Raw genomic sequence first — 22,420 nt, 5'->3', positions numbered from 1 at the left:
TGTACCTATAGTCAGAAAGTTTGCTCGTTCGAGATTGGCCAGACCAGTGTATATCCGGAAGCACAAGAGTCAGTACCTTCACTGACTGAAATCCCCACAGCTGAGTAGTCTCCAATTCACATCCCCCTTTCTTTCAACCTCCTATACTTCCCGACATCCTTAACACTAGCCCTCACCTTCCCCAGCGCCACCTCCCAATCACCCCCCTGGATCCTCAACTCCTCACTCCCGGGACCATTAGCCATCTCCCTCTTCAGCGCCGCAACTGCAGCAGCCTGATGCAGATTGCCCAAATCCGCTCCACTATATCCCGTGCACCTCACATCCCTCGCCACACTCTCCAATCCATCCACTTCACTCTGTGCAGCGGCAGGTAGAGCCTTCTTGTACAACGCTTTGAGAATCTCAACTCTCTCGTCCGGCGTAGGTAAGTCTACCAATACCGACGTCCCTAATCGACCAGGACGTAGCATGGCAGGATCGATCATATCCGGTCTATTCGTTGCAGCAATAACGTAAATCCCCGCTCTGTTGCTCAATCCATCCAGCTCCGTGAGCAAAGTATTGACAACCTTGCTACTAGCTTCAGAGAGTGAGTCCTCTCGTTTCGGTACCAGTGCATCTAGTTCATCAAAGAACAGGATACAAGGCACAGAAGAACGAGCTCGCTCAAACACTTGACGCACTGCCCGTTCGGATTCGCCAACATACTTGTTGAGCAGTTCCGGACCTTTGATCGATATGAAATTTGCTTTGGACTCGTTTGCCACGGCTTTTGCTAGAAGGGTTTTCCCACAGCCTGGTGGACCCCAAAGAAGGACTCCTGTTGGTGCTGTGATACCAACGCGAGCGAAGGATTCAGGTCGCTTGATGGGCTCGACGATTGCCATTTCGAGCTGCTCGCGGACTTCGTGGAGGGCGCCGATGTGTGACCACGTTGTGTCTGGGATCGTTGCGAATCCTTCGCGCTTGGCTGATGGCTGGACTTTGGGGATTGCGGTCAGGAAATCTTGGTATGTGATGGAGAAGTCACCGTCGGGAGAGAACTCGCCGGCATGGGAAACCAGAGAACGTAGTATGAGAAGCGAAGGTGGAAGTGTGACGTCTGAGGATAAGGTATCGAGATCCATGGCCGTGGCAGTACGTTGCTTCAGAACCGCCATCATTCGCTTCATTGCTTCCGTGCCCGCCACAGACACAACATCGTTCAGATCAGCCCCTACAAAACCTGGTGTGAGTTTTGCCAAACTTCGAAATGCAAAATCTCCAGGTAGCGTCAATTTCTGGGTCAGAGCTCGTAGAATCTTCTCACGAGCAAGCTCGTTAGGAACACCCAAGTTGATTTCCTTGTTGAATCGGCCTGCTCTTCGAAGAGCCGGATCTAAGCTATCTGGTCGATTCGTAGCTGCAATAATGATCACTGGCTTCCCACCCGTCTTCTCCAATGCCATTTCGTCCATGCACGTGAGCATCTGTGCCACTATTCGTTTCTCCATTTCCCTCTGAGCACTCTCCCGCTTGCCCATTATGACGTCGATTTCATCGATGAAGACGAGACATGGTGCCATTCGTTTCGCCTCTTCAAAAATATCCCTAATTTTTTTTTCCGACTCTCCTGACATTCCAGCTACCAACGAGGGGGCCGATAGGGGTATAAATGATACCCCTATTTCTGCTGCAAAGGCGTTCGCTATCATCGTTTTCCCACAGCCTGGAGGTCCGTGTAGCAGCACTCCACGAGGAGGCTGTATTCCAGTGCGAATATATGTATCCGGATACAACATAGGCATGGCCACCAGCTCATTCAATTCCTCGATGACGTTGTCCACTCCTCCAAGATTTTCCAATGAGATATCTGTAGGAGGTGTTCGATCCACCTCTTTCCTCGAGTCCGCCTTTCGACGCTTCAATTTGGGCTCCCCATTTGCCTGTCTTTCTGTCTTTGCCGGAGGTTCTGTGCCTTCATTCTGCAGAGACTGGATAGGCAGCATCGGTGTAATGGTCCCATTGGGTGGAGGGGTTCCTTCTCTCGGGGTCATGTTCGCAGAAGCAGATGTCGATTTTGCCCACATGCGAGTGATGCTCTTATTCATGATATTTTGTTCCTGGCAGATTACACTTAGCACTAAAATTCATACTTCGGAGGACTTACGCCCAACCTTCGATTGTGGAACGGGATCCTCCAAGCCATTAAAATCGCCATCCAGAGATTCGCTGTCATCTTGCTCCTCTCTCAGCACGAGCAGAACTCGGTCGATCGAGTCCTCAAGCAGTTTCTTGCTTCTGCGCTTCAAGCTGGAATTCGAATGCTTTATGCTGTCGTAGACATTCGAGACGGTCAGGCGTTTCCCACCATTTTCGAGCTGGGCTTGCTCATCAGCCAGCTTGCGCACTACTTGATAGATCTGAAAAGGATCAGCACCAATTCCTACCCAACTTCTCCCCAACACGGAACCCTCCGTCAGTAGTTACCTCTCTATCTAGACCCTGAGTCAAGGTTGGCCTTGGGCCTCGAGATACCATCATCTCCGAACATAGATGTTCCCGAGAAGTGACATTCCCAGCTTCGTTGCAGCGGAAGAGCTTTTGTGTCGGTGAGCGGGAAAAAATTCCCCAATGCACCGGGACTTGCCGCCTTATCGGTTATCGCACCCCTCCCCACCCCCTTTGGCAAGCGAGCAGCCTCGATGACGACCGCTCGTCCTCAAGTTCCAGGCTTGCGACAACATGCCCGCTTCCAGACTCGTTGAAGGAGGCCAGCGACGACAATGGGAAACTCTGCGAGCGCTCACAAGATCTCTGCCCAGGATAAGTACGTTACTTGCCTTTAGCAACGAGCAAATTGGCTGATTTGAAGTCAGAGCAATCCTGGACATGAAAAATCAACGCGACAAGTTACATCAATATCAGCGGCGCATTACAGTTCTCACGGATCGAGAAAAGGAAATAGCGAAGCAGATGTTGGCAAAAGGGGACAAACCGCGAGCACTATTAGCGTTGCGGAGGAAGAAATACCAAGAATCTTTACTGGCGAAGACGGATGCGCAGCTGGAGCAGCTGGAGAAGTTGACAAGCAGTGTGGAATTCGCTCTGGTGCAAAAGGATGTTGTGTTTGGATTACAACAAGGCACGAACGTGCTGAACGAGATTCATAAGGAAATGGGTGGGCTAGAGCATGTGGAGAAGTTGATGGGAGAGACGGCTGATGCCGTTGCTTATCAGCAGGTGAGTTCCTGGCTTGATAGCCTTTTTACTTGCTAATAATTCCGTAGGAGGTGAGTGAGATGTTGGGTGGGCGAATATCGAATCAGGACGAGGACGAAGTGGAGGACGAGCTTGAAGCTCTTCAGGCAGAGGTTACCGGCGTGCCTTTACCAGAAGTTCCAACAACGGAACTACCAACCAAAGTGAGAGCAAAAATCAGGCAACAGCAAAGAGAGGAGCAGCGGCAAGCCATGCTGGCTTAGGAATTGTTTGGAGCATTATGAGGCGTTACGACATATGAGCATTTGAGCATTTTGAACAAAGATTAATACCCTAGAAACGTGTACTAGTGTACGAGTAACGAAATTCAGCGGAAATCAATTCAAGATCGACAATTTTGTAGTCAAGGCTCCTTTCGTTAACGTCTTATGTGAGTATCGTGGACACACGTATACATTTGTATTGTACGCCAATGTACAGAAAGTCCTGGGACATTCACATGTTGATATCTATCAGTGTCAATAAGATGCCGCAAAAAAAGGTCCCGTTAGACTGCTCCATGAATTCAAATTCAAGTATCAAGAACCCAAACCACCGGACATCAATGGGATTTGAGTGGCAGATTTGGGGACCCAATGCTTTACAAGTCCCTAGCTCTTTTGAAAATTCAGGGATCCAGTCATCTGATGGAAGTCCAAGCACTGATTGTACATTTAGAGATCGAACCCTTAAACCTTTGGACATTTCTGGCATTAATTATGTGAAGCAATAGCGCTTGCACACTCTCTGATGATCGTACTCTACAATAGGACAACGAGAAATCCATGATATAGACTGGCACAACACAGAGTAAGGCTTGCTTCCCTGTCCTCATGATGCACTCGCCTTAACGCCCGGAAATGCTGACCCCATTGAATGCGTAGTGATTGCGCCTTCCTGATGCACCCGCCCGAACAAGCTAACCTCCCCTATTGACATAGCATAAACCTTAATCAACAGAACATGTTCTGCATCATAGTTCTTGATCGTACTAATACATTCCCATCCATTTGATCTTTATTTCCTCCGTTCCGATTCAACTTTCTTGTCCTTCGTTCCGGTTTCAAGCCCGTTATTCAAGCACGATCACTTGGCGTCTTGGATGTACGGTCCTGGCGTGTGTCGGTGCCTCTCCCGGCGGTAATTGTCGGCCTCGTAAGTGTGTCTCTGGTCTCTCAAGAGGCCATGGAATAGGTCGACTTTCCTCGTAATAAACAGGTTGGCGTGATTCGTCTTTGTAATATCTAAAACCACAATTCCACATCAGCCAGCTCTTGACTAAGTAGCGAATGCCAACACTTACACTGGTCTCTCAACGTATCGCACAGGAGACCTTGCTCGAACTGAAGGAATAGTTGCGAAAGACCTAGCTGAATGATCCTCATGACTCTGAGGTACTCGCTCGGCGAGAATAGTGAAACCACCTCGGGTTGAATGAACCTCACGATCTTGTACACTCCGATAATTGACAAAGCTCTGAGGTGCTCTCTCGGCATGAATAATCCGAGATTGAGAGAAACTTGGGATGAGATCCTGATCTGGAACCACAGAACTAGGACCGTAGGAATGAGATAATGTGCGAGAAGACACAGAAAATTCTGGCGATAGAGGCCTCGGAATATGACTTCCCCGGCTATACTCTGCTGGCGGAGGACGCCTATCACGCTCAACGACCTCCCATTTCTCACTCCGATTTTGCATATGGGTCGGTCTCCCAGAATAAGAACCCTCACTCATATTGTCCTTGGCTGGGTTTGACTTTTGCCCCATGCTTGGTGCTTGGATAGAAGGCCTGTCATCTATCCTCCTCAAATAACCTGGATGCGTTTTGAAATATCCAAACTCTGGCGCGTCGTATACAGGTAGTCGCTCTGCTGCAGCAGGGTCTATAAATGTGGGTTGATCCCTGAACAAACCTTGAGTAGACTGAGAAGATAGCCTGGGTTGTCGTGCAAGAAACTCTCCTGAATGAGCAGACGAAGTCGATGTCAAATGAGAATCATGCGTAGAATGGAGACTGAAATCACGCGATGGAAGAGGTCTGAAGTGGCCAGCACCATCTTCATGAATCAGGCGACGACGCTTGACCTGAGGACTACCATCATTGATGATAGCCCGAGGTCGTGGTGCAGGTGAATGCACTCGTTGCTCAATTACTCGTCGAGGACGAGAATCCTGAGAGTAACTAATGCTATCCTGAACAACTAATGGTTCGTTCAAGCGCGGCAATGCAGCATCGCTTGTAACTGGTTCAATAGAAGGGACAAGCATATCTTGAAGAACTTGCGTTGCTGAAGAGCCTCTCACTACTTGTGATAGTCCTTGGTCCCTTGTTGGGCGGGAAGGAGTGCCAAGACGTGCCGGGATGTCTTGGAGGTGTATATAACGATCAGGTTGGGGTCTTACGATTTCCTCATTTCTCTGCGTTGGTGGTCCGGGAGCTGCCCTAGGGTGTGAGTAGTAAGAGATCTACAGTGATTAGTTCTGCGAATGGTAACATGTGAGTACCCAAAATCTGTATCACTTACTGGTCTTGTCGCGCTCATTGCGTCCGCATGATATCTTGTTTGATCATCCCTGCCAAAGTCATATGCTAAATTCGAGGGACGAATTGTGGTCGGCTCTTGCATGGACCTCTGGAAACCTTGATGTGGCGACGCCACTGTTGATCCAGGCCTCCTGGTCATGCTTCCTTCCAACGGTGTGCTACTATGAGCGCGGGCGGTCGGGTACGCCGGATCCTGACGCCTATGCACGGCCTCCTCCCAAGCCGCTTGATATCTCTTGAAGCCGCGTTGTGCTTTTTTATCTTTTTGTGGCCTCGTCCGTGTGCGTGACGAGACTGGCTCTTCCATGTCTTCATCTTCCGTAGCGCCTGGAGTCGAAACGATCAGTGGCCTTGTTTGCTGTACTGGCTCAGGCAACCACTGCTGAGGACGCGACATTGGTGGCTCCGTGGAACTAGCAGAGGTAATTTCACCTTCCTCTTCTGAGCTATCCTCGTCTTCGGAGCTATCGTCCTCTCCCTCAGAGTCGGTAATGATAACAACTTCACGAATGATTTCATCCATCTGATCGCGACCAGTTTCCTCATCTCCTCGCCATTTGACGAGAACATCCAAGCAAACCGGTTCGACTGCTTTTCTAGCATTCATCCATGTCGTCTCTCTAAGTAGCTTGTCATATCTTGTATGAGTGTGCCTGATGTGAGCAAGAACGGCCAGTTGCACTCGGCGAGACAAGGGAATGTTGGTCTGCAATCCAACCGTCGGCTCACCATGAAACATAGCGCCCTGAAAGGAATGAGTGCCAGGAAAATGACAGCAGAAAGGGTCCTTGATTTCGAAACTTACCTTCTTGAACGCATGTTCTATGATCATTGTACGATCTGTGTTTGGTATACGGGGGAACAAGTCTCGGATGGCAGCATCTGCTTGTTTGTTGATCTCCTCTTGGGACTCCGGAATTGGTTCGATTTCATTGGCGCCATAACGACGCGGCTGCGAGACTACTACTGTTTCTCCAACAATCTCACGGGCTTCGTCGACGATAACTTCACGGAAATGGTACCCTGTTCGATGTATATGTTCGGATATCTTCGACTTCTCTTCCTTCTGGGTCTAAACGTAAAGCTTAGTGATGATGGCACACAACCAGAGAGCGACGTACCGAAACGATGAATATCATAGCGTCTTTCTCTCTCGAAAGCTCCTTACACGCGTTGGTCAATATCGGGTCACCGATAGGTACAAATACAAAGCCTGGGGGTGGGTCCGCGTCGTTCGTGACCTATGAAGAAATTAGCTGTGATCGAGTACGAGGAGACGGGAAGGTCTGCTTTGAATTCGAGTTTCTTGTCTTTCTTCTCCGGGTTCGCGGCGAATTCGAAGTATGACTGGTATTTGGACTTCACTCTTGGAACATCTAGCTTGGCGACAAGGTGCGACGGGGCTGGCTGCGCCCACATATCTGCTGTGTATCCATTTTTCTCTCTCTTACGGAGCGCCAACTTACGGGCACGACGCTCCTCCTTCGATGCAGCGTTCGCTGCACGCCGAGCGGCCTTTGAATTCGAGGCCGTGTTGGTGCCCTTGGCCTTCGCACCGAGCGATTTCTTCTTCTTCCCCATCTTGAAAGTCTTTCAGCTTACCATGATCGTGATTCCTGCTCGCAAAAGAGGGTTAGTGCTCGTGCAAGCGCTGGCCAGCACGGTATCAAGATCCTGTAATCTACACCAGCAGGACATGCGTGGTGTTTGTAAAGAAAGGATGTCCTTGAACAAATGTCGTGAGAGTATGAATGGGGATGAACATTGGAGTGGAGGTCGAGGGATTTAAAGCGATTTCCGTTAGCGCCATTAGCTGGGCAAGGTCACATGATGAAGTTTAGGCCCCAGGCAGATGACTCGAGTCGAGTCGAGCCCTTTGATTGTGGCATATTTCAGTTGTTTTCTTTAACTTGCTTGCCATTCTCTCTATCCTACCATACTCATCAACACAGGTTCAAAGTTCGAGCAGTTTGAATACATCTTATCACTTTCACTCGCGGAATTGGTGGTACGAGAAGATACTAAGATCTGAGCAACTATACTAGCCACAACAAAGACGAAATTCAATAAGTCTGCCATTAGTTTTGATCTAGGCTCCAGCTGCCTCCTGTTACTGACCAAACCATGCTTATACATAACCCATTGCCAGGTGGCATCATAACAAGAAAGAAGTGGCGCTGATGTGACATCCCTGAACGCCTGAATCCAAAAGTCCTAGAAATACGCCAACAAATGCGTTGCATCACACAAATGACAATATCATCCCAGCCATTTCCTTCCTTCTAAACGAGTTCCAATCTTCAAAGAGATGTTGTATCCTGCTACTCAAACACTCGCTCATGCGCTCGTCCTATTTGTCATTGTTTATAGTTCTTGTTGTCATAGCCCGCTTTGATCTTCGGAGAGCTGTCGCCATTGTCCAAGAGCATCTTGGGAATCCAAAATCCTCTCACCACGCCGACGACCTGGAAGAATTTTTCCGAACTAAATCCCCACTGCCTCTAGATCCCTCATAAGAACCGCCATCTGCGCTCGTTTTGCAGCCTCCGCTACTAGGTTGAAGTCTCGAAGGAAAGGAGACGCCGAGTCCGTAGGTATTTGTCGTTGTGGAGGAGGCTGTGGGGGTTGTTGTGGTTGTGTCGTCTGAGGTGCTGAGGTTGGCCCACTTGACTGTGCCGACGATGAGTTTGAAGAGGCGAAGTATGAAGATTGATTCTTGGAGGGCCCGTTCAGAGATGGCGATGACAGCGGCGCCTCCATTTCTGCTGGTTCAAAACGGATCTCGTACAATCGGGGAGGTGATCGGTGGTCTTGTGCGTGCGAGCCTTGCTATGGCGAAGTATGAGCGAGGCCGAGACAAAGAATCCTGTTCAGATTCCGATGGCGACGAGGACAGCGAGACGGTTTTGAAAGAAGTCGAGGGAAATGGTGCGATGAGTTACTTCACGTAAAGGCCGAAGGTTACCTCGGTGAGACGGTTGCAGCAAAATGGGGAATCTCAGCCGCCGGATGAAGTGTCAAGACTCTCTCCGCGATAATGGCCTGATATCGGTGGGTTTATTAGTATCGTAGAGTGCTTTCTGTTGGCGGTGTTTTTCGATGAAGCAGGCAGAAGCAGTGCGATGAGATCAAGGTGTCACAAATTCACGGTGGGCTGAAATGCAGATGCAGGAGCAGTTGTTGATCGGCCTATGACGGCTTGCTCACGAATCTCTGCCACCACCCCCACCCTGCAGTCAAAGCCCAAGCGTTCTCTCCACACTTGGCTACGCCGGAAAGGGGCTGGATCTCACAGATTTTCGGCGATACGCGCGTATGAAGCCGCGTTTCAATGATCAGAGAATCTGCAACGAACACATCTCAATGCCGCCAAAGGAAGCCACAGAAAAGGTAGCTGAAGACCAGTCGTCTTTCTTGAGATCAACGAGGAAAGTCCGAGATTTCTTCTCAATTCCGGCTCCGGTGAAGCAGCTATTCGACCTGGTTCCGGTTGTGACATATCCCCCGAATCAAGTTCCGTTACGCGCCCCGAAGCCTGCGAGGATACCGAGTCTCTATGTGTTTAGCAAGGATCAAGATGCAGCAGCGGGGAGGCCATCATTCAACCCGAGTTGTCTGAAATGGCAGGTGGGTGCGGTGAAGAATCTGATTCCGAGCTGTGGACTAAGAAAGTACAGACCTTCTTGAACATCGCTGGAGTGGACCACCGTCTCGTCTCATCGAATAACCATTCCTCTCCTACGGGCTCCTTGCCATTCCTACTTCCAGCAATTTATGGATCAAATACGTCGCAAGACTCACTCGTCCCTATTGCTTCGAATAAATTTGTAAAGTATGCAACGGAACATGGAGGCAACGTAGAGGAGTCCTCAACTATGCGGTATGGAGCATACCAATCTCTCCTTGACCACAGAATACGGAATGCTTGGGTGAGCATACTAGCCAATTCTTTAGTGAGCTCTTCTGACACGTTCCAAGCTTTATACGTTGTACCTCGAGCCCCTGAACTTCTCGGCCGTGGCCTACCCGCTCTACGTCTCACCAACTTCTTCAAACTCTCTGGTTAGAGCCTCAATATCACACCAACTTCGAGCAGCGGCAGAAGCAGAGCTACTGAAACATACCTCGATCATCGACACAGATGATCTGTACAGTGAAGCGGATAAGGCATTCGAGGCGCTTTCTATTTTACTTGGGGATGACTCCTGGTTCTTTGGCAATGATAAGCCGGCGTTATTTGATGCAAGCGTGTTTGCTTATACGCAATTGCTGCTAGATGATGAGCTGGGATGGAGAGAAAAGAAACTTTGTCGAGCACTACGGAGGAGAGCAAACCTTGTACAGCATAGAGAAAGGTTGCTTGTAAGATACTTTGGTGGACCATGAATAGAAACCCTTTGACCCGCAAGACCTGGAAGTAAGAGACATTAACAAAAAAATGAATTCAATCAAACATCCCAAGTCAAACTGGATAGATATATCGGAGACTTTTCCCTTCGAGTGTTGATTCCAGTTATGGCACACTTGAAGTCTCCTCGAATTTCCCAAAATCTCCCAATCATCAAATTCCTCCCCTTCCGAGTTTTAAGAACCTCGAGTCCTACGAACCTTGATTGTCACACTGGACCGAGTTCATTGAATTTGCAGCACAAGGCGCACCGCCACTCCGGCGCCACGTGCAAATTTCAAAGCCACATCGAATGTGGCGCACTGCGTCGTCAGTGCTCGCGAATATACAAGCTCAAACACGTACAGAGCAGCGAAACCTTTAGGCATCAGGAATAAGAAAAGAGGCTGGCATTCTTCGGAAGGAATAACAACACATTCACGAGCATTGTCCATTCATTGATCAACAAGTTGCCAGATTCGAAACGACAACATCATGTCTGCATCGAAACCCACGGATAGCCCAGTAAGCTGATACGTCCTGTCCGCCTTGGGACATTGCAGTTCATGCACTATTTGGCCCTTGCATGCTTGGGGAAAGCTTACTGACAACTAAACCTCTAGATGAAAAGTCCAACAGGAACAGGAGCTGAATCCCCGACAACAGCAAGACCATTAGAGATGGACGACGACGAGGTTCAAGAGTCTGGTGTTTTGGGCAGTGATGCGCCGGCAGCAGCAAAGCATGCAACGGTTGAAGAAGAAGCGCCAGCAAAGCCTCCCCGCCCTCTCAGCCCACAGCAACAGGCCGAAAATACCTTGAAGGAAGCGTTCCCAAGCATCGATGCAGCTGTCGTCAAAGCCGTCTTGAGAGCAAGTGGTGGCCGTGTCGAGCCTGCTTTCAATGCTCTGCTTGGTATGTTCTCTTATAGCAATCTTTACATACGTTATTGACATTTACCAACAGGCATGTCTGATCCCGATGCTGTTAGAGAGCCGACACCTCCTCCACAGCCTCCCCGCCCAACTACTCAACGAATGGGATCTACGCCGCTGTCGCAACTCGAAGCCGATGAGCAATATGCTCGACAACTCGCCGAACATTATGGTGGCCATGGAGAAGATGGTACACGTTCTACCAGCAGAGGAACTGGTGGTCAACCCCGCAGACAACAGACTGGTATGAGACCCAATGAAGAAGAAGATAACCGTACCTTTTTCGATGATGATCTTCCTATTATCAAAGAAAATCTGAAGAAAGGCTTCCTTGAGACGCAAAGCAAAGTCAACGGATGGATTACGAATTTGAGGAAGAAGATTGACGGGGAGGATGAAGATGGATTCCAACAGGGCTATAACGCAGGCGGCTCAAGCAACCAATATCATGGTCGCAGAAGCGGTGATGGAAGACAAAGTGGTGATTACGGTCGCTACGATGCTGACCCTCAAGTTCTCAGTGATGATTTTGCAGGAATTCAGCTGAATCCTGATGGTAGTGAGTTATGCTCCGTAGTCGTTATTGTGAAGTATCTGATTGTTAAATAGCACCCGCCCGCCGCTCAACCCGGCCTCTTGCAAACCCTGACCTCTTCAAGCCGACCCCTGCTGCACCAAGATCTTCCGACGGTCGTAAGGTCTCTTTCCAAGGTGGTCCACCAGAGGAGATTGACATTTACGGCAACTCTCCAAGGGTCGCTCCTGCGAAGGAAAATGCCCCACCATCGGGAAAGCAGAGCAAATGGCAACCACTGTCAACAGTTGACCCAAGCCCTATTGGTGATACTGATAATGACCCTTTCAGCCTCGGAGACAGCGAGGACGAGAAGGAGTCCAAGGACCGTGTTGGTGGAAAAGAGATTAAGATGGATGATGCGGAGAGACTCAAGAAGGCTGCTGCTGAAGCTATGGCCGATAATATCGGCGAGCCCAAATCGCGGAAACCTGAGCCGGCTGAGACAGTTGGCACCAAGGATAAGATTGCAGATGATAAATTGGCCGGGAAGTCTTGATTGTGGGGAAATCTGCTCTTGGGCGGCTCAGTGAAAATGTCGTTTAGCCCAGCCCATTCTGTTCATAGGGAGGAAGTCCAATGATATCCACATGGTTTGACAAACTGTGTTGACTTCAGCACACCTCGCGTGATTACACAACAATATATGGAAGTATGAACGGCCGTCACATCGTGAATTTCTTGCTTGAAAGTCGAGCCGTCAGCCTCGCGGCCAAGAGTGCACAGCCACAGCGCGGAGATCAAAGTACAGTTGCCAGCCCAGCCTTGCAAGTCGAAAGTTGCAAGTTTGCAAGTTGCAGCCCCTGGTGGCGCCTCCAAAGTTCTCCCGGTATTCCACGTGCCGATTTGACTGGTCCGCCAGCGCCGAGCTCAGCCTGGTCCCCTGAACAAGAAAGTTTTGATTTTCATGAACGACGCAACATGCACAGCTAGAAGGTCTTCAACGTGTTCCCCATGAACCGGATGCACAGCTAAGACGTGTCAGTATCCGTACTTGTACTGTAAGATAAATACCGTACTGTGCTTGCCCTGTAGCCCTGCAGTGTTGCCCCTCACTAGTCCGCTTTGGCCGGAGACTCACTTGGCGTCCGCTCCCAAACAACGACGGGTGCTCTTCAACCTCCACACCACTCGTCACACCCCCCGCCATTTCATTTCACGATAGCATCTCCCACTTGTATTTCCCAGTTTCTGCCGTTCTGTGCCCGTTTCCGAGCTCGCACACCCAATAATCACTGCAAATCGTCACGGGAGCCTCGACCACAGCTGTGTTGCCGACCACCAACCCCCCCTGTGCCAAGGTTACGCACGTGTACGAGCACGCTTTATTTACCTAGCTCATCCACTGTACGGGCGAACCGCCAGCGGACCTGCACTCGATCTCCCCCTCAAACGCTCTGCAGCTCTCCCCTCGAATTCGGCGTCATACCATCCCTTGGGCTGTGGCTTTCTTGGGCAGCTTATCATTCATCCAGACGAGCGGCTATGACTTCCTACATGTGAACGTGCTCCGTATCAACCCTTGAAATACTCGCTGTCCCTCTCAAGTCTCTTCACTCGCTCAAAGCCCCTCAGGGCTCTGCGGGTGCTAACACCGCATTATGTACGTTTCCCCTTCTCACTCCCGTTCAGTGCATAAAGTGCTGCACGGGGTCGGTACTCTCGGTCCCTTCCCGGAAGCTGACCATGCCGGTACGCTCTCAGGAAGTTTGGCAAGCAGATTCAGAAACGGCAGCTCGAGGTCCCTGAGTATGCGGCGAGTTTCGTCAACTATAAGGCTCTCAAGAAGGTGTGTTGATCAGAACTCAAAAGTGTAGAAAAAGCAATGTTCTCGCGTCACCTCTCAGGGTCTTTTTGACCAAGAGATGTGCCATGTGCGCTAATACTTTGCTGGCAGCTCATCAAGAAGCTCTCTGCGACACCCACGCTGCTCGCTCAGAATGACGCTCACCGCTCGGCAGGCATCGTAGACTCTCAAGCTGCCTTACAAGCAAACAAGGCCACATTCTTCTTTCAACTAGTAAGGCAACAACACAATGAGATGCCTCCCCCGTCATGCTGAAGAGTCAACAGGAACGGGAGTTAGAGAAAGTCAATGCGTTTTACCTTCAGAAGGAAGCAGAGGTTTGTAGCACCTCCAGCCCCCTATTTCGCCAACTGCAGTCCAACCCCTAACACTTGACACCAAACAGCTCAAGATCCGCCTCAAGACTCTACTAGACAAGAAGAAGGTTCTTCAATCTCGCAGTGGTAATACATCTAGGCGTTCCGCAAAATTCACAACTCTCGAAGAAGGCTTCCAGCAATTCGGCAACGATCTCAACAAACTCCAGCAGTTCGTCGAAATTAACGGAACAGCATTCTCGAAAATCTTGAAGAAATGGGACAAAACATCGAAGTCAAAGACTAAGGAGCTTTATCTTTCCCGGGCCGTCGAGGTGCAACCGTTTTTCAATGCAACAGTTATCAGCGAGTTGTCAGACCAGGCAACTACCAGTTTGCAAGAACTTGGCGCTTGGTCTGAAGGCGACCACGTTAGCTTTGATAGAAACGCGGATCATATTGTGAGCAGCCAGCATCTGCTGGGCACTGACGAGGGCGATGCCGATACCCTGCTGCTCGAAGCCGTCATATCGGGTAACCTTGAGCCCCTTAAAGATCTCCTCTTGCGCCTAAAGACTGCTGCAGATCCAAATGGCTCTAGAGATGTCGCATTGCTGGAGCGGATCACGAGGACTTTCCTTGCGGCAATCAACGAAGGACCAGAACAATCATTGCAACTACTGTTAGACACTGGACTCGTCGACGTGCAGTCGGAGGACGACATCAACGAGCGGAATTGCCTCCACCAGGCCGCCATTTACGGCAACTCATTTGTCCTAGCAGTAGGACTTTCAAAAGGTGTTGCTGTTAGTCGAACAGACGTTTACGGACGAGTTCCGTTGCACTATGCTTGTATGCATGGCCGTCTTGACATGATGGAGGCCTTGCTTCATGGTAGCTAAGCCCTATACCTCCTCTTGCAGCAGACTAACCTCCACTTTAGCGGACCATTCCACCATCGATTTAATAGACCACGATAATTTTACACCTCTGATACACGCCATCATACACGGACATTTAGAGTGTGCGGAAAGACTTCTTGCTCGTTCTGCTCGTATTGACCCCATCTCTGACGCTGACCATGTGCCCTTGAACTTGGCGTGTGAGCATGGCTCAATATCAATCGTTGAACTACTCTTGAAACATGGAGCAAATATACTACCTGACGCCGAAGGCCTGTATCCACAGCACTTAGTCGCTCGCTCTGGGCAAACCCCTCAGCTGCTCCTTCTGCTGAAAGACTACGGCGCGGATCTGGACCAGATCGACAAGCTTTATTCCTGGACCCCCCTCTTCCATGCAGCAAGTGAAGGAAATGTACCTTGCATGCAGACCTTGTTGAAGGTTGGGGTCAAGACGGATATCTTAGATGAGAAGGAGCTCTCTGCCATGTACTATGCAGCGTGGGAAGGCCATTTAGAGTGTATGAGACTCTTGTCATCGATATCCATGACTGCCGGCCTGCGACAGCCGATTCATGCTGGACATCTTGGCGCTATGTCTAGCAGTGCTCCAATTCCAATGAGCATCGACGCCGATACTATCCCAGAGTTGGAGCTGCCACCCCCAATTATCCCCTTACGACGATACGGCCATAACTTCCTCGACACGAAGACTTTCGTACAAATTAGCTTCGAGGAGGGCGGTGAACCACCGATGGTCTTCTTCCACGACAGCAAATATCCCGCAGCTCGCCTTACAATCTCTTCGAAACTTTCCGATTTAATACCCAAGAACATTTTACTCCCCTTCCAGGAAGATACCCGGCTTGTTTCTTTTCAGATTGACAATCTAGATTCTTTTGCCATTGATTTTGATGTCTTTCCTACATATGGTGCCAGGGTCATTGCGAAGACTGTCGCATTACCAAGCACGTTTCGCGCGTTGCTGAGCAGCTCAGGCCGCTGCTGTTTACCTCTCTTTGATCCGAGACTAAGAGCAATTGGACAAATTACCTTCAATTTTCAAGTGATCAAACCATTCCAGGGAAAGCCTTTGGAGATCACGGATTTCGAAACATATTGGAAGGCAACCAGCCAGTTCGATCACAGACCGAGTGCATTTATCACTGGCTCAAGTTTGTCGGGAGATTATGTGCAGCTCTATGTCCAACACACCTGTGATGGCGTGCCTGTACTTTGGCCCAGATGGACAATGGATTATATGGACATTGAATTTCCTGTCAGCCGCCTGACATATGTTCAGTTCATAAGTGCTGGCTCCCGCCATGCCAGCAAGGCGAGCTCGCTCGCAGACCTGCCAAGGCAACCATTGGAGAAAATTGCTGAGATCCACCGGATCCTTTCAAATTCTGCTGTTTCGCTACAAGATGCCCTCAATCTTTTACCAAAAGGCATGCATGTCAATCTTCAAATTCTGTATCCATCATCAGAAGAAGAGAATACATTGCGTCTTGGGCCAACGGTGAATATCAACGTATTTGGGGATGCCATCCTTGGAGTTGTCTTCGACCACGCGAGGGCACTGAGAGAACGCTCCCCAGATTCAATGAGGTCTATTGTCTTCAGCTCGTACAATCCTACCGTTTGCACGGCCCTGAATTGGAAGCAACCGAACTACCCCGTTTTCTTATGCAACGACCTAGGTCGTGAGGGCGAGATAGACAGCACCTTGTCAACTCAGAGCAGCGGACGGAGAACAACTTCGATCAAGGAGGCTGTCAGGATTGCTCAGAACAACAATTTCATGGGATTGATTTGTTGCTCACGACTTCTGGTAAGGCCCTTTCAAGACTGCCTCTGGCGGAAATAGAGTGCTAACAATGTACTAGGATATGATACCGGCGCTTATCGAGTCTATCAAAGCACAGGGGCTCGTGCTTGTCACGGACAGATCGGCAGAGCCACAGGTGGATAGAGGAATCTTAAGTGATCCCTTCCCAAGACTACCAGAAGGCATTGACGGCGTCTTGAAAGCAAACGGGGTCTTACGATTCAACGAGAGCATCGACATGTGACGTAGACATGAGCCAAAGAAGAGAAGCAGCTAGTCCGAGAATGAAACAATGCAATCAAGAATACAGTCCAAATTTGACATGTTCGCATGGGTATCGGGTATCATTCATCGGAACTCGCTTCTATTGATCTCTCCTCACCGCTTGTACTACAAATCAGGGAGTCTAGACTCATGCTCCCTTAAAACCATACCTCAATCCCCCTAACTCCCCTTCCGGGTCCACACTTCCCATCAACCACTTCGCCAGCAACACAACGGTGTAAACGCCCGCAGGCAACCAGCCAAATCCCCACCACAACTCGGTCTTCCTACCAACCACCATTCCCAACAGTACAAGCATACAACATAGACCCAAATTCAGATACGGCAAGTACTGCTTTATTGGCCCCTCGTGACTCAAGTTCCGTGAGAACTGACGTGGGATCGGCTTGTCTTTGGAGGGAGAGTTGTTTAACGCGTCTAAGTACGAGATAGCGGTTCGGCCTGGAGGCAGGATATAGAGCAGGCATGCGGTCGAGAGAAGAGATGTGATGCTGAGGATTGACAGGAGGGTTGTGTGTCCGTTCACGAGCGTCGTGATATAGGGTATTATGCTCAAGAGCGGAAGAGCGAGGAGAGCAGTTGCGAACTGCTTATTTCTAGCCGTATTCTCCTGCTCGAGTGTTCGGATTAAATTTTCTTGCTCTGTGAAGCTTGCGTTAGTAAGGGATGGGTTTGCTTCAAAAGGCTGAGGTTTAGGAAGGAAACAGTAGGAACGTACCTTCTTCATCTAAAGCTCCCGGCGAAGAATCCTCGGAGTCGTTATCCGTAGGATACTGAAACGTCTTGCGCAATCTTGCTGTAGTTTGCTCCATCTTGCATGGTTGACGTTGAATGTTCGTCAGTTCCTGGAACAATCAAGGAAGAAAGTTGCAGCCTCGCGAAAAGCAAACCGTGCAAACACGTCGGACCACCCTCGATAGATTTGTCGAGCTCCAATTTCCCGACTCCACGTCAACATCAATTGCGTCAAAATGCTGCAACGGTTACTGCGATCGCGGGCACTGCCTGGTGCCAGGAATGCAGCGAGGAGAAATCCTGTGCAGAGGAGGACGTTGATTGCTGCACCGAAGCCAGGAGACGGACCTTTGATGTCGAGGAGGCCGGATCGAGAGCTTCCAGGTTGGTCAACTCACATCCAGGCACCAAATTAGAGTGTTTAATTGTTTACTAGATATCCCGCAAAACGGCATGCGCTGGGTGCGCACTGTCCCCATCTTCCTCGCCGTCCTCATCTCCTCTACTCTCGCCATCTTCAACTACCAAAAGTCCTCGTCAAGCGTAGTCTCCTCCACCATGTACGCACTCCGTACCTCTCCCAAAGCTCGCGAGTACTTGGGGGATGAGATATACTTTGCGCACAAGATGCCTTGGATTTGGGGAGAGATGAACCAGTTGCATGGCAGGATTGATATCCAGTTCGAGGTTAAGGGCAAGATGAATAGTGGGACGATGCGGTTTAAGAGTTTTAGGGCTACGAGGATGGGGATGTTTGAGACGACAGAATGGAGTCTTGAGACGAAATATGGGGCGAAGATTGATTTATTGGATGGGAGTGACCCATTCCAGGGTATTGCACTAGATCCTGAAGAGCCAAAGGTTGTGGGAAGAGGGTCGTATGCTCCCAACCTGTCTGGGTAAGTGGGCTGTAAGCTCTTGGGGTACATGAGATAGTTACGGCGTGAGAGGTGGGATGAAAGGGGAAGCATTGGAATGGCGCAAAATGGATTTTCTGCTCTACCGTTGAACTGAGTGAGAGGAGCAGGAGCCTTAGATTGTGAAGTGAGGGCCTGGCTCCATGCTCAATACAGGACCAGGACAAAGCCTCCTTTTCAGACCTCTTTCCTTTTATATATCACTCCTTCTGGCATATTCCAACAAAAATGCCTGTATATGCCACAAATAATGTACAAATCTTAGTGTACAGCTCCTCTATGCATTTGCTGCCAAGGCCTCCTTCACCTTTTCCATAGCTGCTGGAATAGTTGGCCATGGCTTTTTGATAGCATCCTGAATCTTGACGACGCAACCATTCGGTCCAGCAATACACCCATTGAGCACCAAAAGTCCCTTCTCCGCATCAACTTTCAATACCTTAACGTTCTGAATCGTGACTTGGTTTCCACCCATTCTCCCCGGCATCTTCTTCCCCGGCAAGACTCTCGAACCACCTCCCTGTGAGGCACCAGACGAACCCATTGTACGATGATTCTTCGAATTACCATGGGAGGCCGGTTGACCCTTGAATCCCCATTTCTTCATACCACCAGCCCATCCCTTCCCCTTGCAATCCGACCTAGCATCCACGAACTGGCCCTCAAGAAACCACTCCGGCCCAATTGTCACCCCGGCCTTCAACAATCCACTCTCATTCTTGACCCTAAACTCCGTGACAAATTTCTTCGGACTGACACCATGCCCCGCAAAATGTCCCATTAATGGCCTCCCAACATTCTGAGGCTGCTTCCACCCACTGCCAATCTGCACGGCAAAGTATCCATTCTTCTCTCTCGTCTTTTGTGACACCACCTGCACCCTATCGAACTGCACAACCGTGCAAGGCGTCCTCACCCCCGTATCCGGATCATAGAGCGCCGTCATCCCCTTCTTGATCCCCAAAGCTCCCGTCCTTAAAGGCAACGTAAGTTCCTTCCGTGCGAGGGCTGCAGCAGGTGATTGTTCGAGGACCGGTAACCCAGCAGTCTTCTGGTTGAACCGCGCTGGTTTTCCGCGAGCTGGTGCGGTCGTCCATCCGTACTTCACGCCGCGCTTAGTGATTATTGGGAGGAAGGCATCCGGGAGAAGGAATGTCGGAGGCAATTGTGCCCAGCTTGTTGGCAGCTTCGGCGCCATTTTGCGTGGGCGTTGAATCTTTGATGATATCGGGGAATCTTGAGATGATTTGCGGACGCCACTTTAAATTTACCAAGCCAGTGTTGATGCCTCAGGTGAGTACTTTCCTGTAACAACCAATACATGGCACTAATTACCAGTCGCCCCATTCGAGAAACGCGAAATGCGAAGGCCTTCGAGGGTGCGCGAGATGCGTCTACTATTTAAAGCCAAGATATCCCCCTTTCTCCTACTTTTACTTTCAACAGTCGTTAATATGCCGCCGAAGTCTCATCAGAAGAGGTCTGGGCTCGCGCCAAAGCCAATGACAGCCGTCAGGGCCTGAACTAACACGTCGCAAAGCATTAAGACCAAATACCTCGACTTTACACCACGAAAATTTAGTCAGATTACTCTATATATACATTTAATCCTTACACGAATATAGATAGTGGAAAGGCAAGATATAAGATGAAGAAAAGCGAGTTGATCTTACTTCCGCTTCCGTTACAAGGTCCTCGCTGGAGGGATCTCGCTTAGAACTAGATTGTCGATGTTGAAGGCTTCCTCCGTTTCCCAAACGGAGCAAAGGGTGTATCAACGAACATTTCTTTGTCGAGTCTACCGTATCATAAGCAGAATTCTTCTTTGCCGGATTTACTAGGATAACTGGGACGCCAACTACGGAAGTAGAGGTGTCTAAAGTCTACTAGATAGCCGAAGAGAGCGCACCGGATTCAATATCAATATGAGTACTCATGATACCATAGCGTTAGCGCTAATTTGTCTGATCTTCATCATTGCTGGAGGCGTCAGATATACAGACAAGGACCTGCATTGGATGATGGCCGTGGGAGGCTCGGGACTCGGGGAACTGCTTTGAGATAAGGTCTTGAACATTGTCTCCCCACGTCAAGGTTCTGGGGACCTCTCGGAACTGAGCATCCATCTTTGCAGAATGAATATATCAGCCCCTCACGTTTCACAACGTTTTTGCAAGGTTTATCTTAAAATACAAACGAAAAGACCAGAAATTTCCTCGAAAACCGCGGAGGCATAGGTTTTCGTGGCGTTCGAGATACGGTCTGCAGTAGAGTTGATAGAGGTTGCGGTTTTCTGGATATTTTGAACAGAGTCGTGAGTCTTGGTTGTTGTAGTTTGTATTCCTTGATAAGGATCCTGACATTCTCGACGCTTTTAGAGTTGGGTAGGGGTAGGATGTCGCAGGATCTTGTCGCAGAGTGCGTTGAGGCTTCTCATAGGGACTCTGTGGGTGCTGGCTGGTATGGGGTCCTTGCTGTACGTGCTGAAGCTATCAAAGCCTTTTTTACGTCTTCTTTGAGTTTCCTTGCATGCTCTGAGACATTTAAGCGAGAAGTCTTGCCCTTTTAATAAGTGATTCTGCCGTCGCACCGCTTTAGGTACGTATTTAAACTGCGTATGTTAACGTGATAGATTTAATATTGAAAGAATGGATTCTCTTAGGCCTAAGGCTTGCAATTGAAAGTCTCTTTTTAAAAATTCAAAATTGTGTAGTTTTGCTATATTATTACAGTATTTGCAACTTGCCCCGCAAGATTGAAATTTGCTTTAGTTATTTTAGGGGGGCTTAAAAGCGGCAAAAGCGCGCTTTGGTGCTGTGTGGTAGAAGGGTTCACCCACCAACCGCCCAAACCTACTTCCCGCCCAAGCCAAAATTCAACTTTAATATTAATTTATCAATTATTAATATAACTTTATACTTTGTTAAGTTTTAGTTAACAAATATACTCTTTAATCATAATTTTATTTTCTTAAGCAAAAATGATTATTATTATTACTTATAAAACTAAGTTCTTATTTATATTTTGAGAATTTTAAAGTAATATTAAAGAATAATCAAAATAAGTCCTCTTATAAAAATTCTTATAATTAAGAGGGACAGTATTAGTAAATAACAGAAATCAATTTTTATCAATTTTGGTTAATTATTAGTATTATAAACAGTGAGAGAAAAAACGATTTTTTGCTTGGGCGGAAAGTGGGTTTGGGCGGTTGGTGAGTGAACCTGTCACGTAGTGACGTTGGCCAGAGAGTGAGGTGTAAAAGCTTGTCTATTTCCTCGTGAAGCGAGGATGCTCAAATCTATGACTATCGCTTACGTAATGGTGATCCGACGCTGTCTCAACGTCACAGAACCCTTCTACTCCTGTGCGCCAACTGCCTAGAGAACTTTAAATCGACTACTTGCTAAATTGCATATAGGAATATGCTAAGATAAGTATATGGGTAATATTACGCAGCTAATAGATAAAAAAGCGAATATACTAGAATATTCTAGATTTCTAGATCTAGAATACTTAGAAATTATATAGAAATATTTTAATATATAAATACTAGCTCTCTTAAGCCTCTCTTTATTAAAGTTATAAAATATAAAGAATATAAACTATTTAACTATATTAGCGCCTTTTATAAATAGCCAAATAATATTAATATGCCTGTTATAAGAGGCCCGGTATAGCGGCGTCTGTCTGTACTTGTTTACTGCCTTAATATCGGTACCGTACTCGAGCAGCAGCTAGATGATATCAGTGTGCCCGTTACGAGAGGTCCAGTGCAGCGGCATCTGTCCGTCAGAATCCGCTGCCTTGATATCAGCACCGTACTCGAGCAGCAGCTGGATGACGTCGGAGTACCCGTTCGCAGAGGCCCAGTGTAACGGCGTCCGTCCGTCAGAATCCGCCGCCTTGATATCGGCGCCCTGCTCGAGCAGTAGCTGGACGATATTAGCGTGCCTGCTC

At 48.8% G+C, this 22,420-nt stretch overlaps 10 protein-coding genes across 10 annotated transcripts; 6 read left to right on the top strand and 4 right to left on the bottom strand.

Annotated features, from left to right (window-relative positions):
- Positions 1-116: 116 nt before the first annotated feature.
- Positions 117-2,523, bottom strand: K444DRAFT_639949 (AAA-domain-containing protein; the record flags this gene model as incomplete). Its single annotated transcript, XM_024884441.1, has 3 exons — positions 117-2,105; positions 2,160-2,405; positions 2,473-2,523. 3 exons carry the CDS (start codon positions 2,521-2,523, stop codon positions 117-119), a joined length of 2,286 nt encoding a protein of 761 aa, XP_024742849.1.
- Positions 2,524-2,768: 245 nt separating this feature from the next.
- On the top strand, positions 2,769-3,261 carry K444DRAFT_518431 (uncharacterized protein; the record flags this gene model as incomplete). The annotated part of the gene is made up of 2 exons (XM_024873863.1): positions 2,769-2,812; positions 2,862-3,261. 2 exons carry the CDS (start codon positions 2,769-2,771, stop codon positions 3,259-3,261), a joined length of 444 nt encoding a protein of 147 aa, XP_024742848.1.
- A 1,054-nt stretch (positions 3,262-4,315) lies between these two features.
- K444DRAFT_624476 (uncharacterized protein) lies at positions 4,316-7,372 on the bottom strand (the record flags this gene model as incomplete). The annotated part of the gene is made up of 7 exons (XM_024882406.1): positions 4,316-4,487; positions 4,547-5,712; positions 5,772-6,536; positions 6,597-6,863; positions 6,913-7,032; positions 7,070-7,215; positions 7,258-7,372. 7 exons carry the CDS (start codon positions 7,370-7,372, stop codon positions 4,316-4,318), a joined length of 2,751 nt encoding a protein of 916 aa, XP_024742847.1.
- A 657-nt stretch (positions 7,373-8,029) lies between these two features.
- Positions 8,030-8,924, top strand: K444DRAFT_158050 (uncharacterized protein). The gene is made up of 2 exons (XM_024870645.1): positions 8,030-8,225; positions 8,412-8,924. The coding sequence occupies exons 1-2, from the start codon at positions 8,131-8,133 to the stop codon at positions 8,740-8,742; spliced, it is 426 nt and encodes a 141-aa protein (XP_024742846.1). The 5' UTR covers positions 8,030-8,130; the 3' UTR covers positions 8,743-8,924.
- A 206-nt stretch (positions 8,925-9,130) lies between these two features.
- Positions 9,131-10,245, top strand: K444DRAFT_607354 (uncharacterized protein). Its single transcript, XM_024879161.1, has 3 exons — positions 9,131-9,418; positions 9,469-9,720; positions 9,770-10,245. The coding sequence occupies exons 1-3, from the start codon at positions 9,155-9,157 to the stop codon at positions 10,175-10,177; spliced, it is 924 nt and encodes a 307-aa protein (XP_024742845.1). The 5' UTR covers positions 9,131-9,154; the 3' UTR covers positions 10,178-10,245.
- Positions 10,246-10,517: 272 nt separating this feature from the next.
- K444DRAFT_607353 (uncharacterized protein) lies at positions 10,518-12,351 on the top strand. Its single transcript, XM_024879160.1, is given in 5 exon segments — positions 10,518-10,703; positions 10,802-11,093; positions 11,145-11,672; positions 11,685-11,686; positions 11,725-12,351. 5 exon segments carry the CDS (start codon positions 10,674-10,676, stop codon positions 12,184-12,186), a joined length of 1,314 nt encoding a protein of 437 aa, XP_024742844.1. The 5' UTR covers positions 10,518-10,673; the 3' UTR covers positions 12,187-12,351.
- Positions 12,352-13,742: 1,391 nt separating this feature from the next.
- Positions 13,743-16,767, top strand: K444DRAFT_624473 (ankyrin; the record flags this gene model as incomplete). The annotated part of the gene is made up of 4 exons (XM_024882405.1): positions 13,743-13,811; positions 13,880-14,642; positions 14,734-16,526; positions 16,582-16,767. The coding sequence occupies 4 exons, from the start codon at positions 13,743-13,745 to the stop codon at positions 16,765-16,767; spliced, it is 2,811 nt and encodes a 936-aa protein (XP_024742843.1).
- A 168-nt stretch (positions 16,768-16,935) lies between these two features.
- K444DRAFT_517469 (uncharacterized protein) lies at positions 16,936-17,620 on the bottom strand (the record flags this gene model as incomplete). Its single annotated transcript, XM_024873777.1, has 2 exons — positions 16,936-17,450; positions 17,527-17,620. 2 exons carry the CDS (start codon positions 17,618-17,620, stop codon positions 16,936-16,938), a joined length of 609 nt encoding a protein of 202 aa, XP_024742842.1.
- A 159-nt stretch (positions 17,621-17,779) lies between these two features.
- On the top strand, positions 17,780-18,446 carry K444DRAFT_517589 (DUF1783-domain-containing protein; the record flags this gene model as incomplete). Its single annotated transcript, XM_024873789.1, has 2 exons — positions 17,780-17,927; positions 17,980-18,446. The coding sequence occupies 2 exons, from the start codon at positions 17,780-17,782 to the stop codon at positions 18,444-18,446; spliced, it is 615 nt and encodes a 204-aa protein (XP_024742841.1).
- A 291-nt stretch (positions 18,447-18,737) lies between these two features.
- On the bottom strand, positions 18,738-19,658 carry K444DRAFT_518025 (translation protein; the record flags this gene model as incomplete). Its single annotated transcript, XM_024873828.1, has 1 exon — positions 18,738-19,658. One exon carries the CDS (start codon positions 19,656-19,658, stop codon positions 18,738-18,740), a length of 921 nt encoding a protein of 306 aa, XP_024742840.1.
- Between the last annotated feature and the right edge of the window lie 2,762 nt (positions 19,659-22,420).

The sequence above is a fragment of the Hyaloscypha bicolor genome (assembly GCF_002865645.1).
Source record: "Hyaloscypha bicolor E unplaced genomic scaffold K444scaffold_15, whole genome shotgun sequence".
Taxonomy (NCBI): Eukaryota; Fungi; Ascomycota; class Leotiomycetes; order Helotiales; family Hyaloscyphaceae; genus Hyaloscypha; species Hyaloscypha bicolor.
This window is presented reverse-complemented; position numbering and strand designations above follow the sequence as displayed.

Coding starts and splice junctions, on each gene's coding strand:
- K444DRAFT_158050 (XM_024870645.1), top strand. CDS start 8,131: ATGCGCTCGTCCTATTTGTCATTGTTTATAGTTCTTGTTGTCATAGCC. Junction 8,226..8,411: donor ATTGTCCAAGAGCATCTTGG/GAATCCAAAATC, acceptor GGAGGAGGCTGT/GGGGGTTGTTGTGGTTGTGT.
- K444DRAFT_607353 (XM_024879160.1), top strand. CDS start 10,674: ATGTCTGCATCGAAACCCACGGATAGCCCA. Junction 10,704..10,801: donor CGAAACCCACGGATAGCCCA/GTAAGCTGATAC, acceptor CTAAACCTCTAG/ATGAAAAGTCCAACAGGAAC. Junction 11,094..11,144: donor TGCTTTCAATGCTCTGCTTG/GTATGTTCTCTT, acceptor ATTTACCAACAG/GCATGTCTGATCCCGATGCT.
- K444DRAFT_607354 (XM_024879161.1), top strand. CDS start 9,155: ATGCCGCCAAAGGAAGCCACAGAAAAGGTAGCTGAAGACCAGTCGTCT. Junction 9,419..9,468: donor CGAGTTGTCTGAAATGGCAG/GTGGGTGCGGTG, acceptor AAGAAAGTACAG/ACCTTCTTGAACATCGCTGG. Junction 9,721..9,769: donor ACAGAATACGGAATGCTTGG/GTGAGCATACTA, acceptor ACACGTTCCAAG/CTTTATACGTTGTACCTCGA.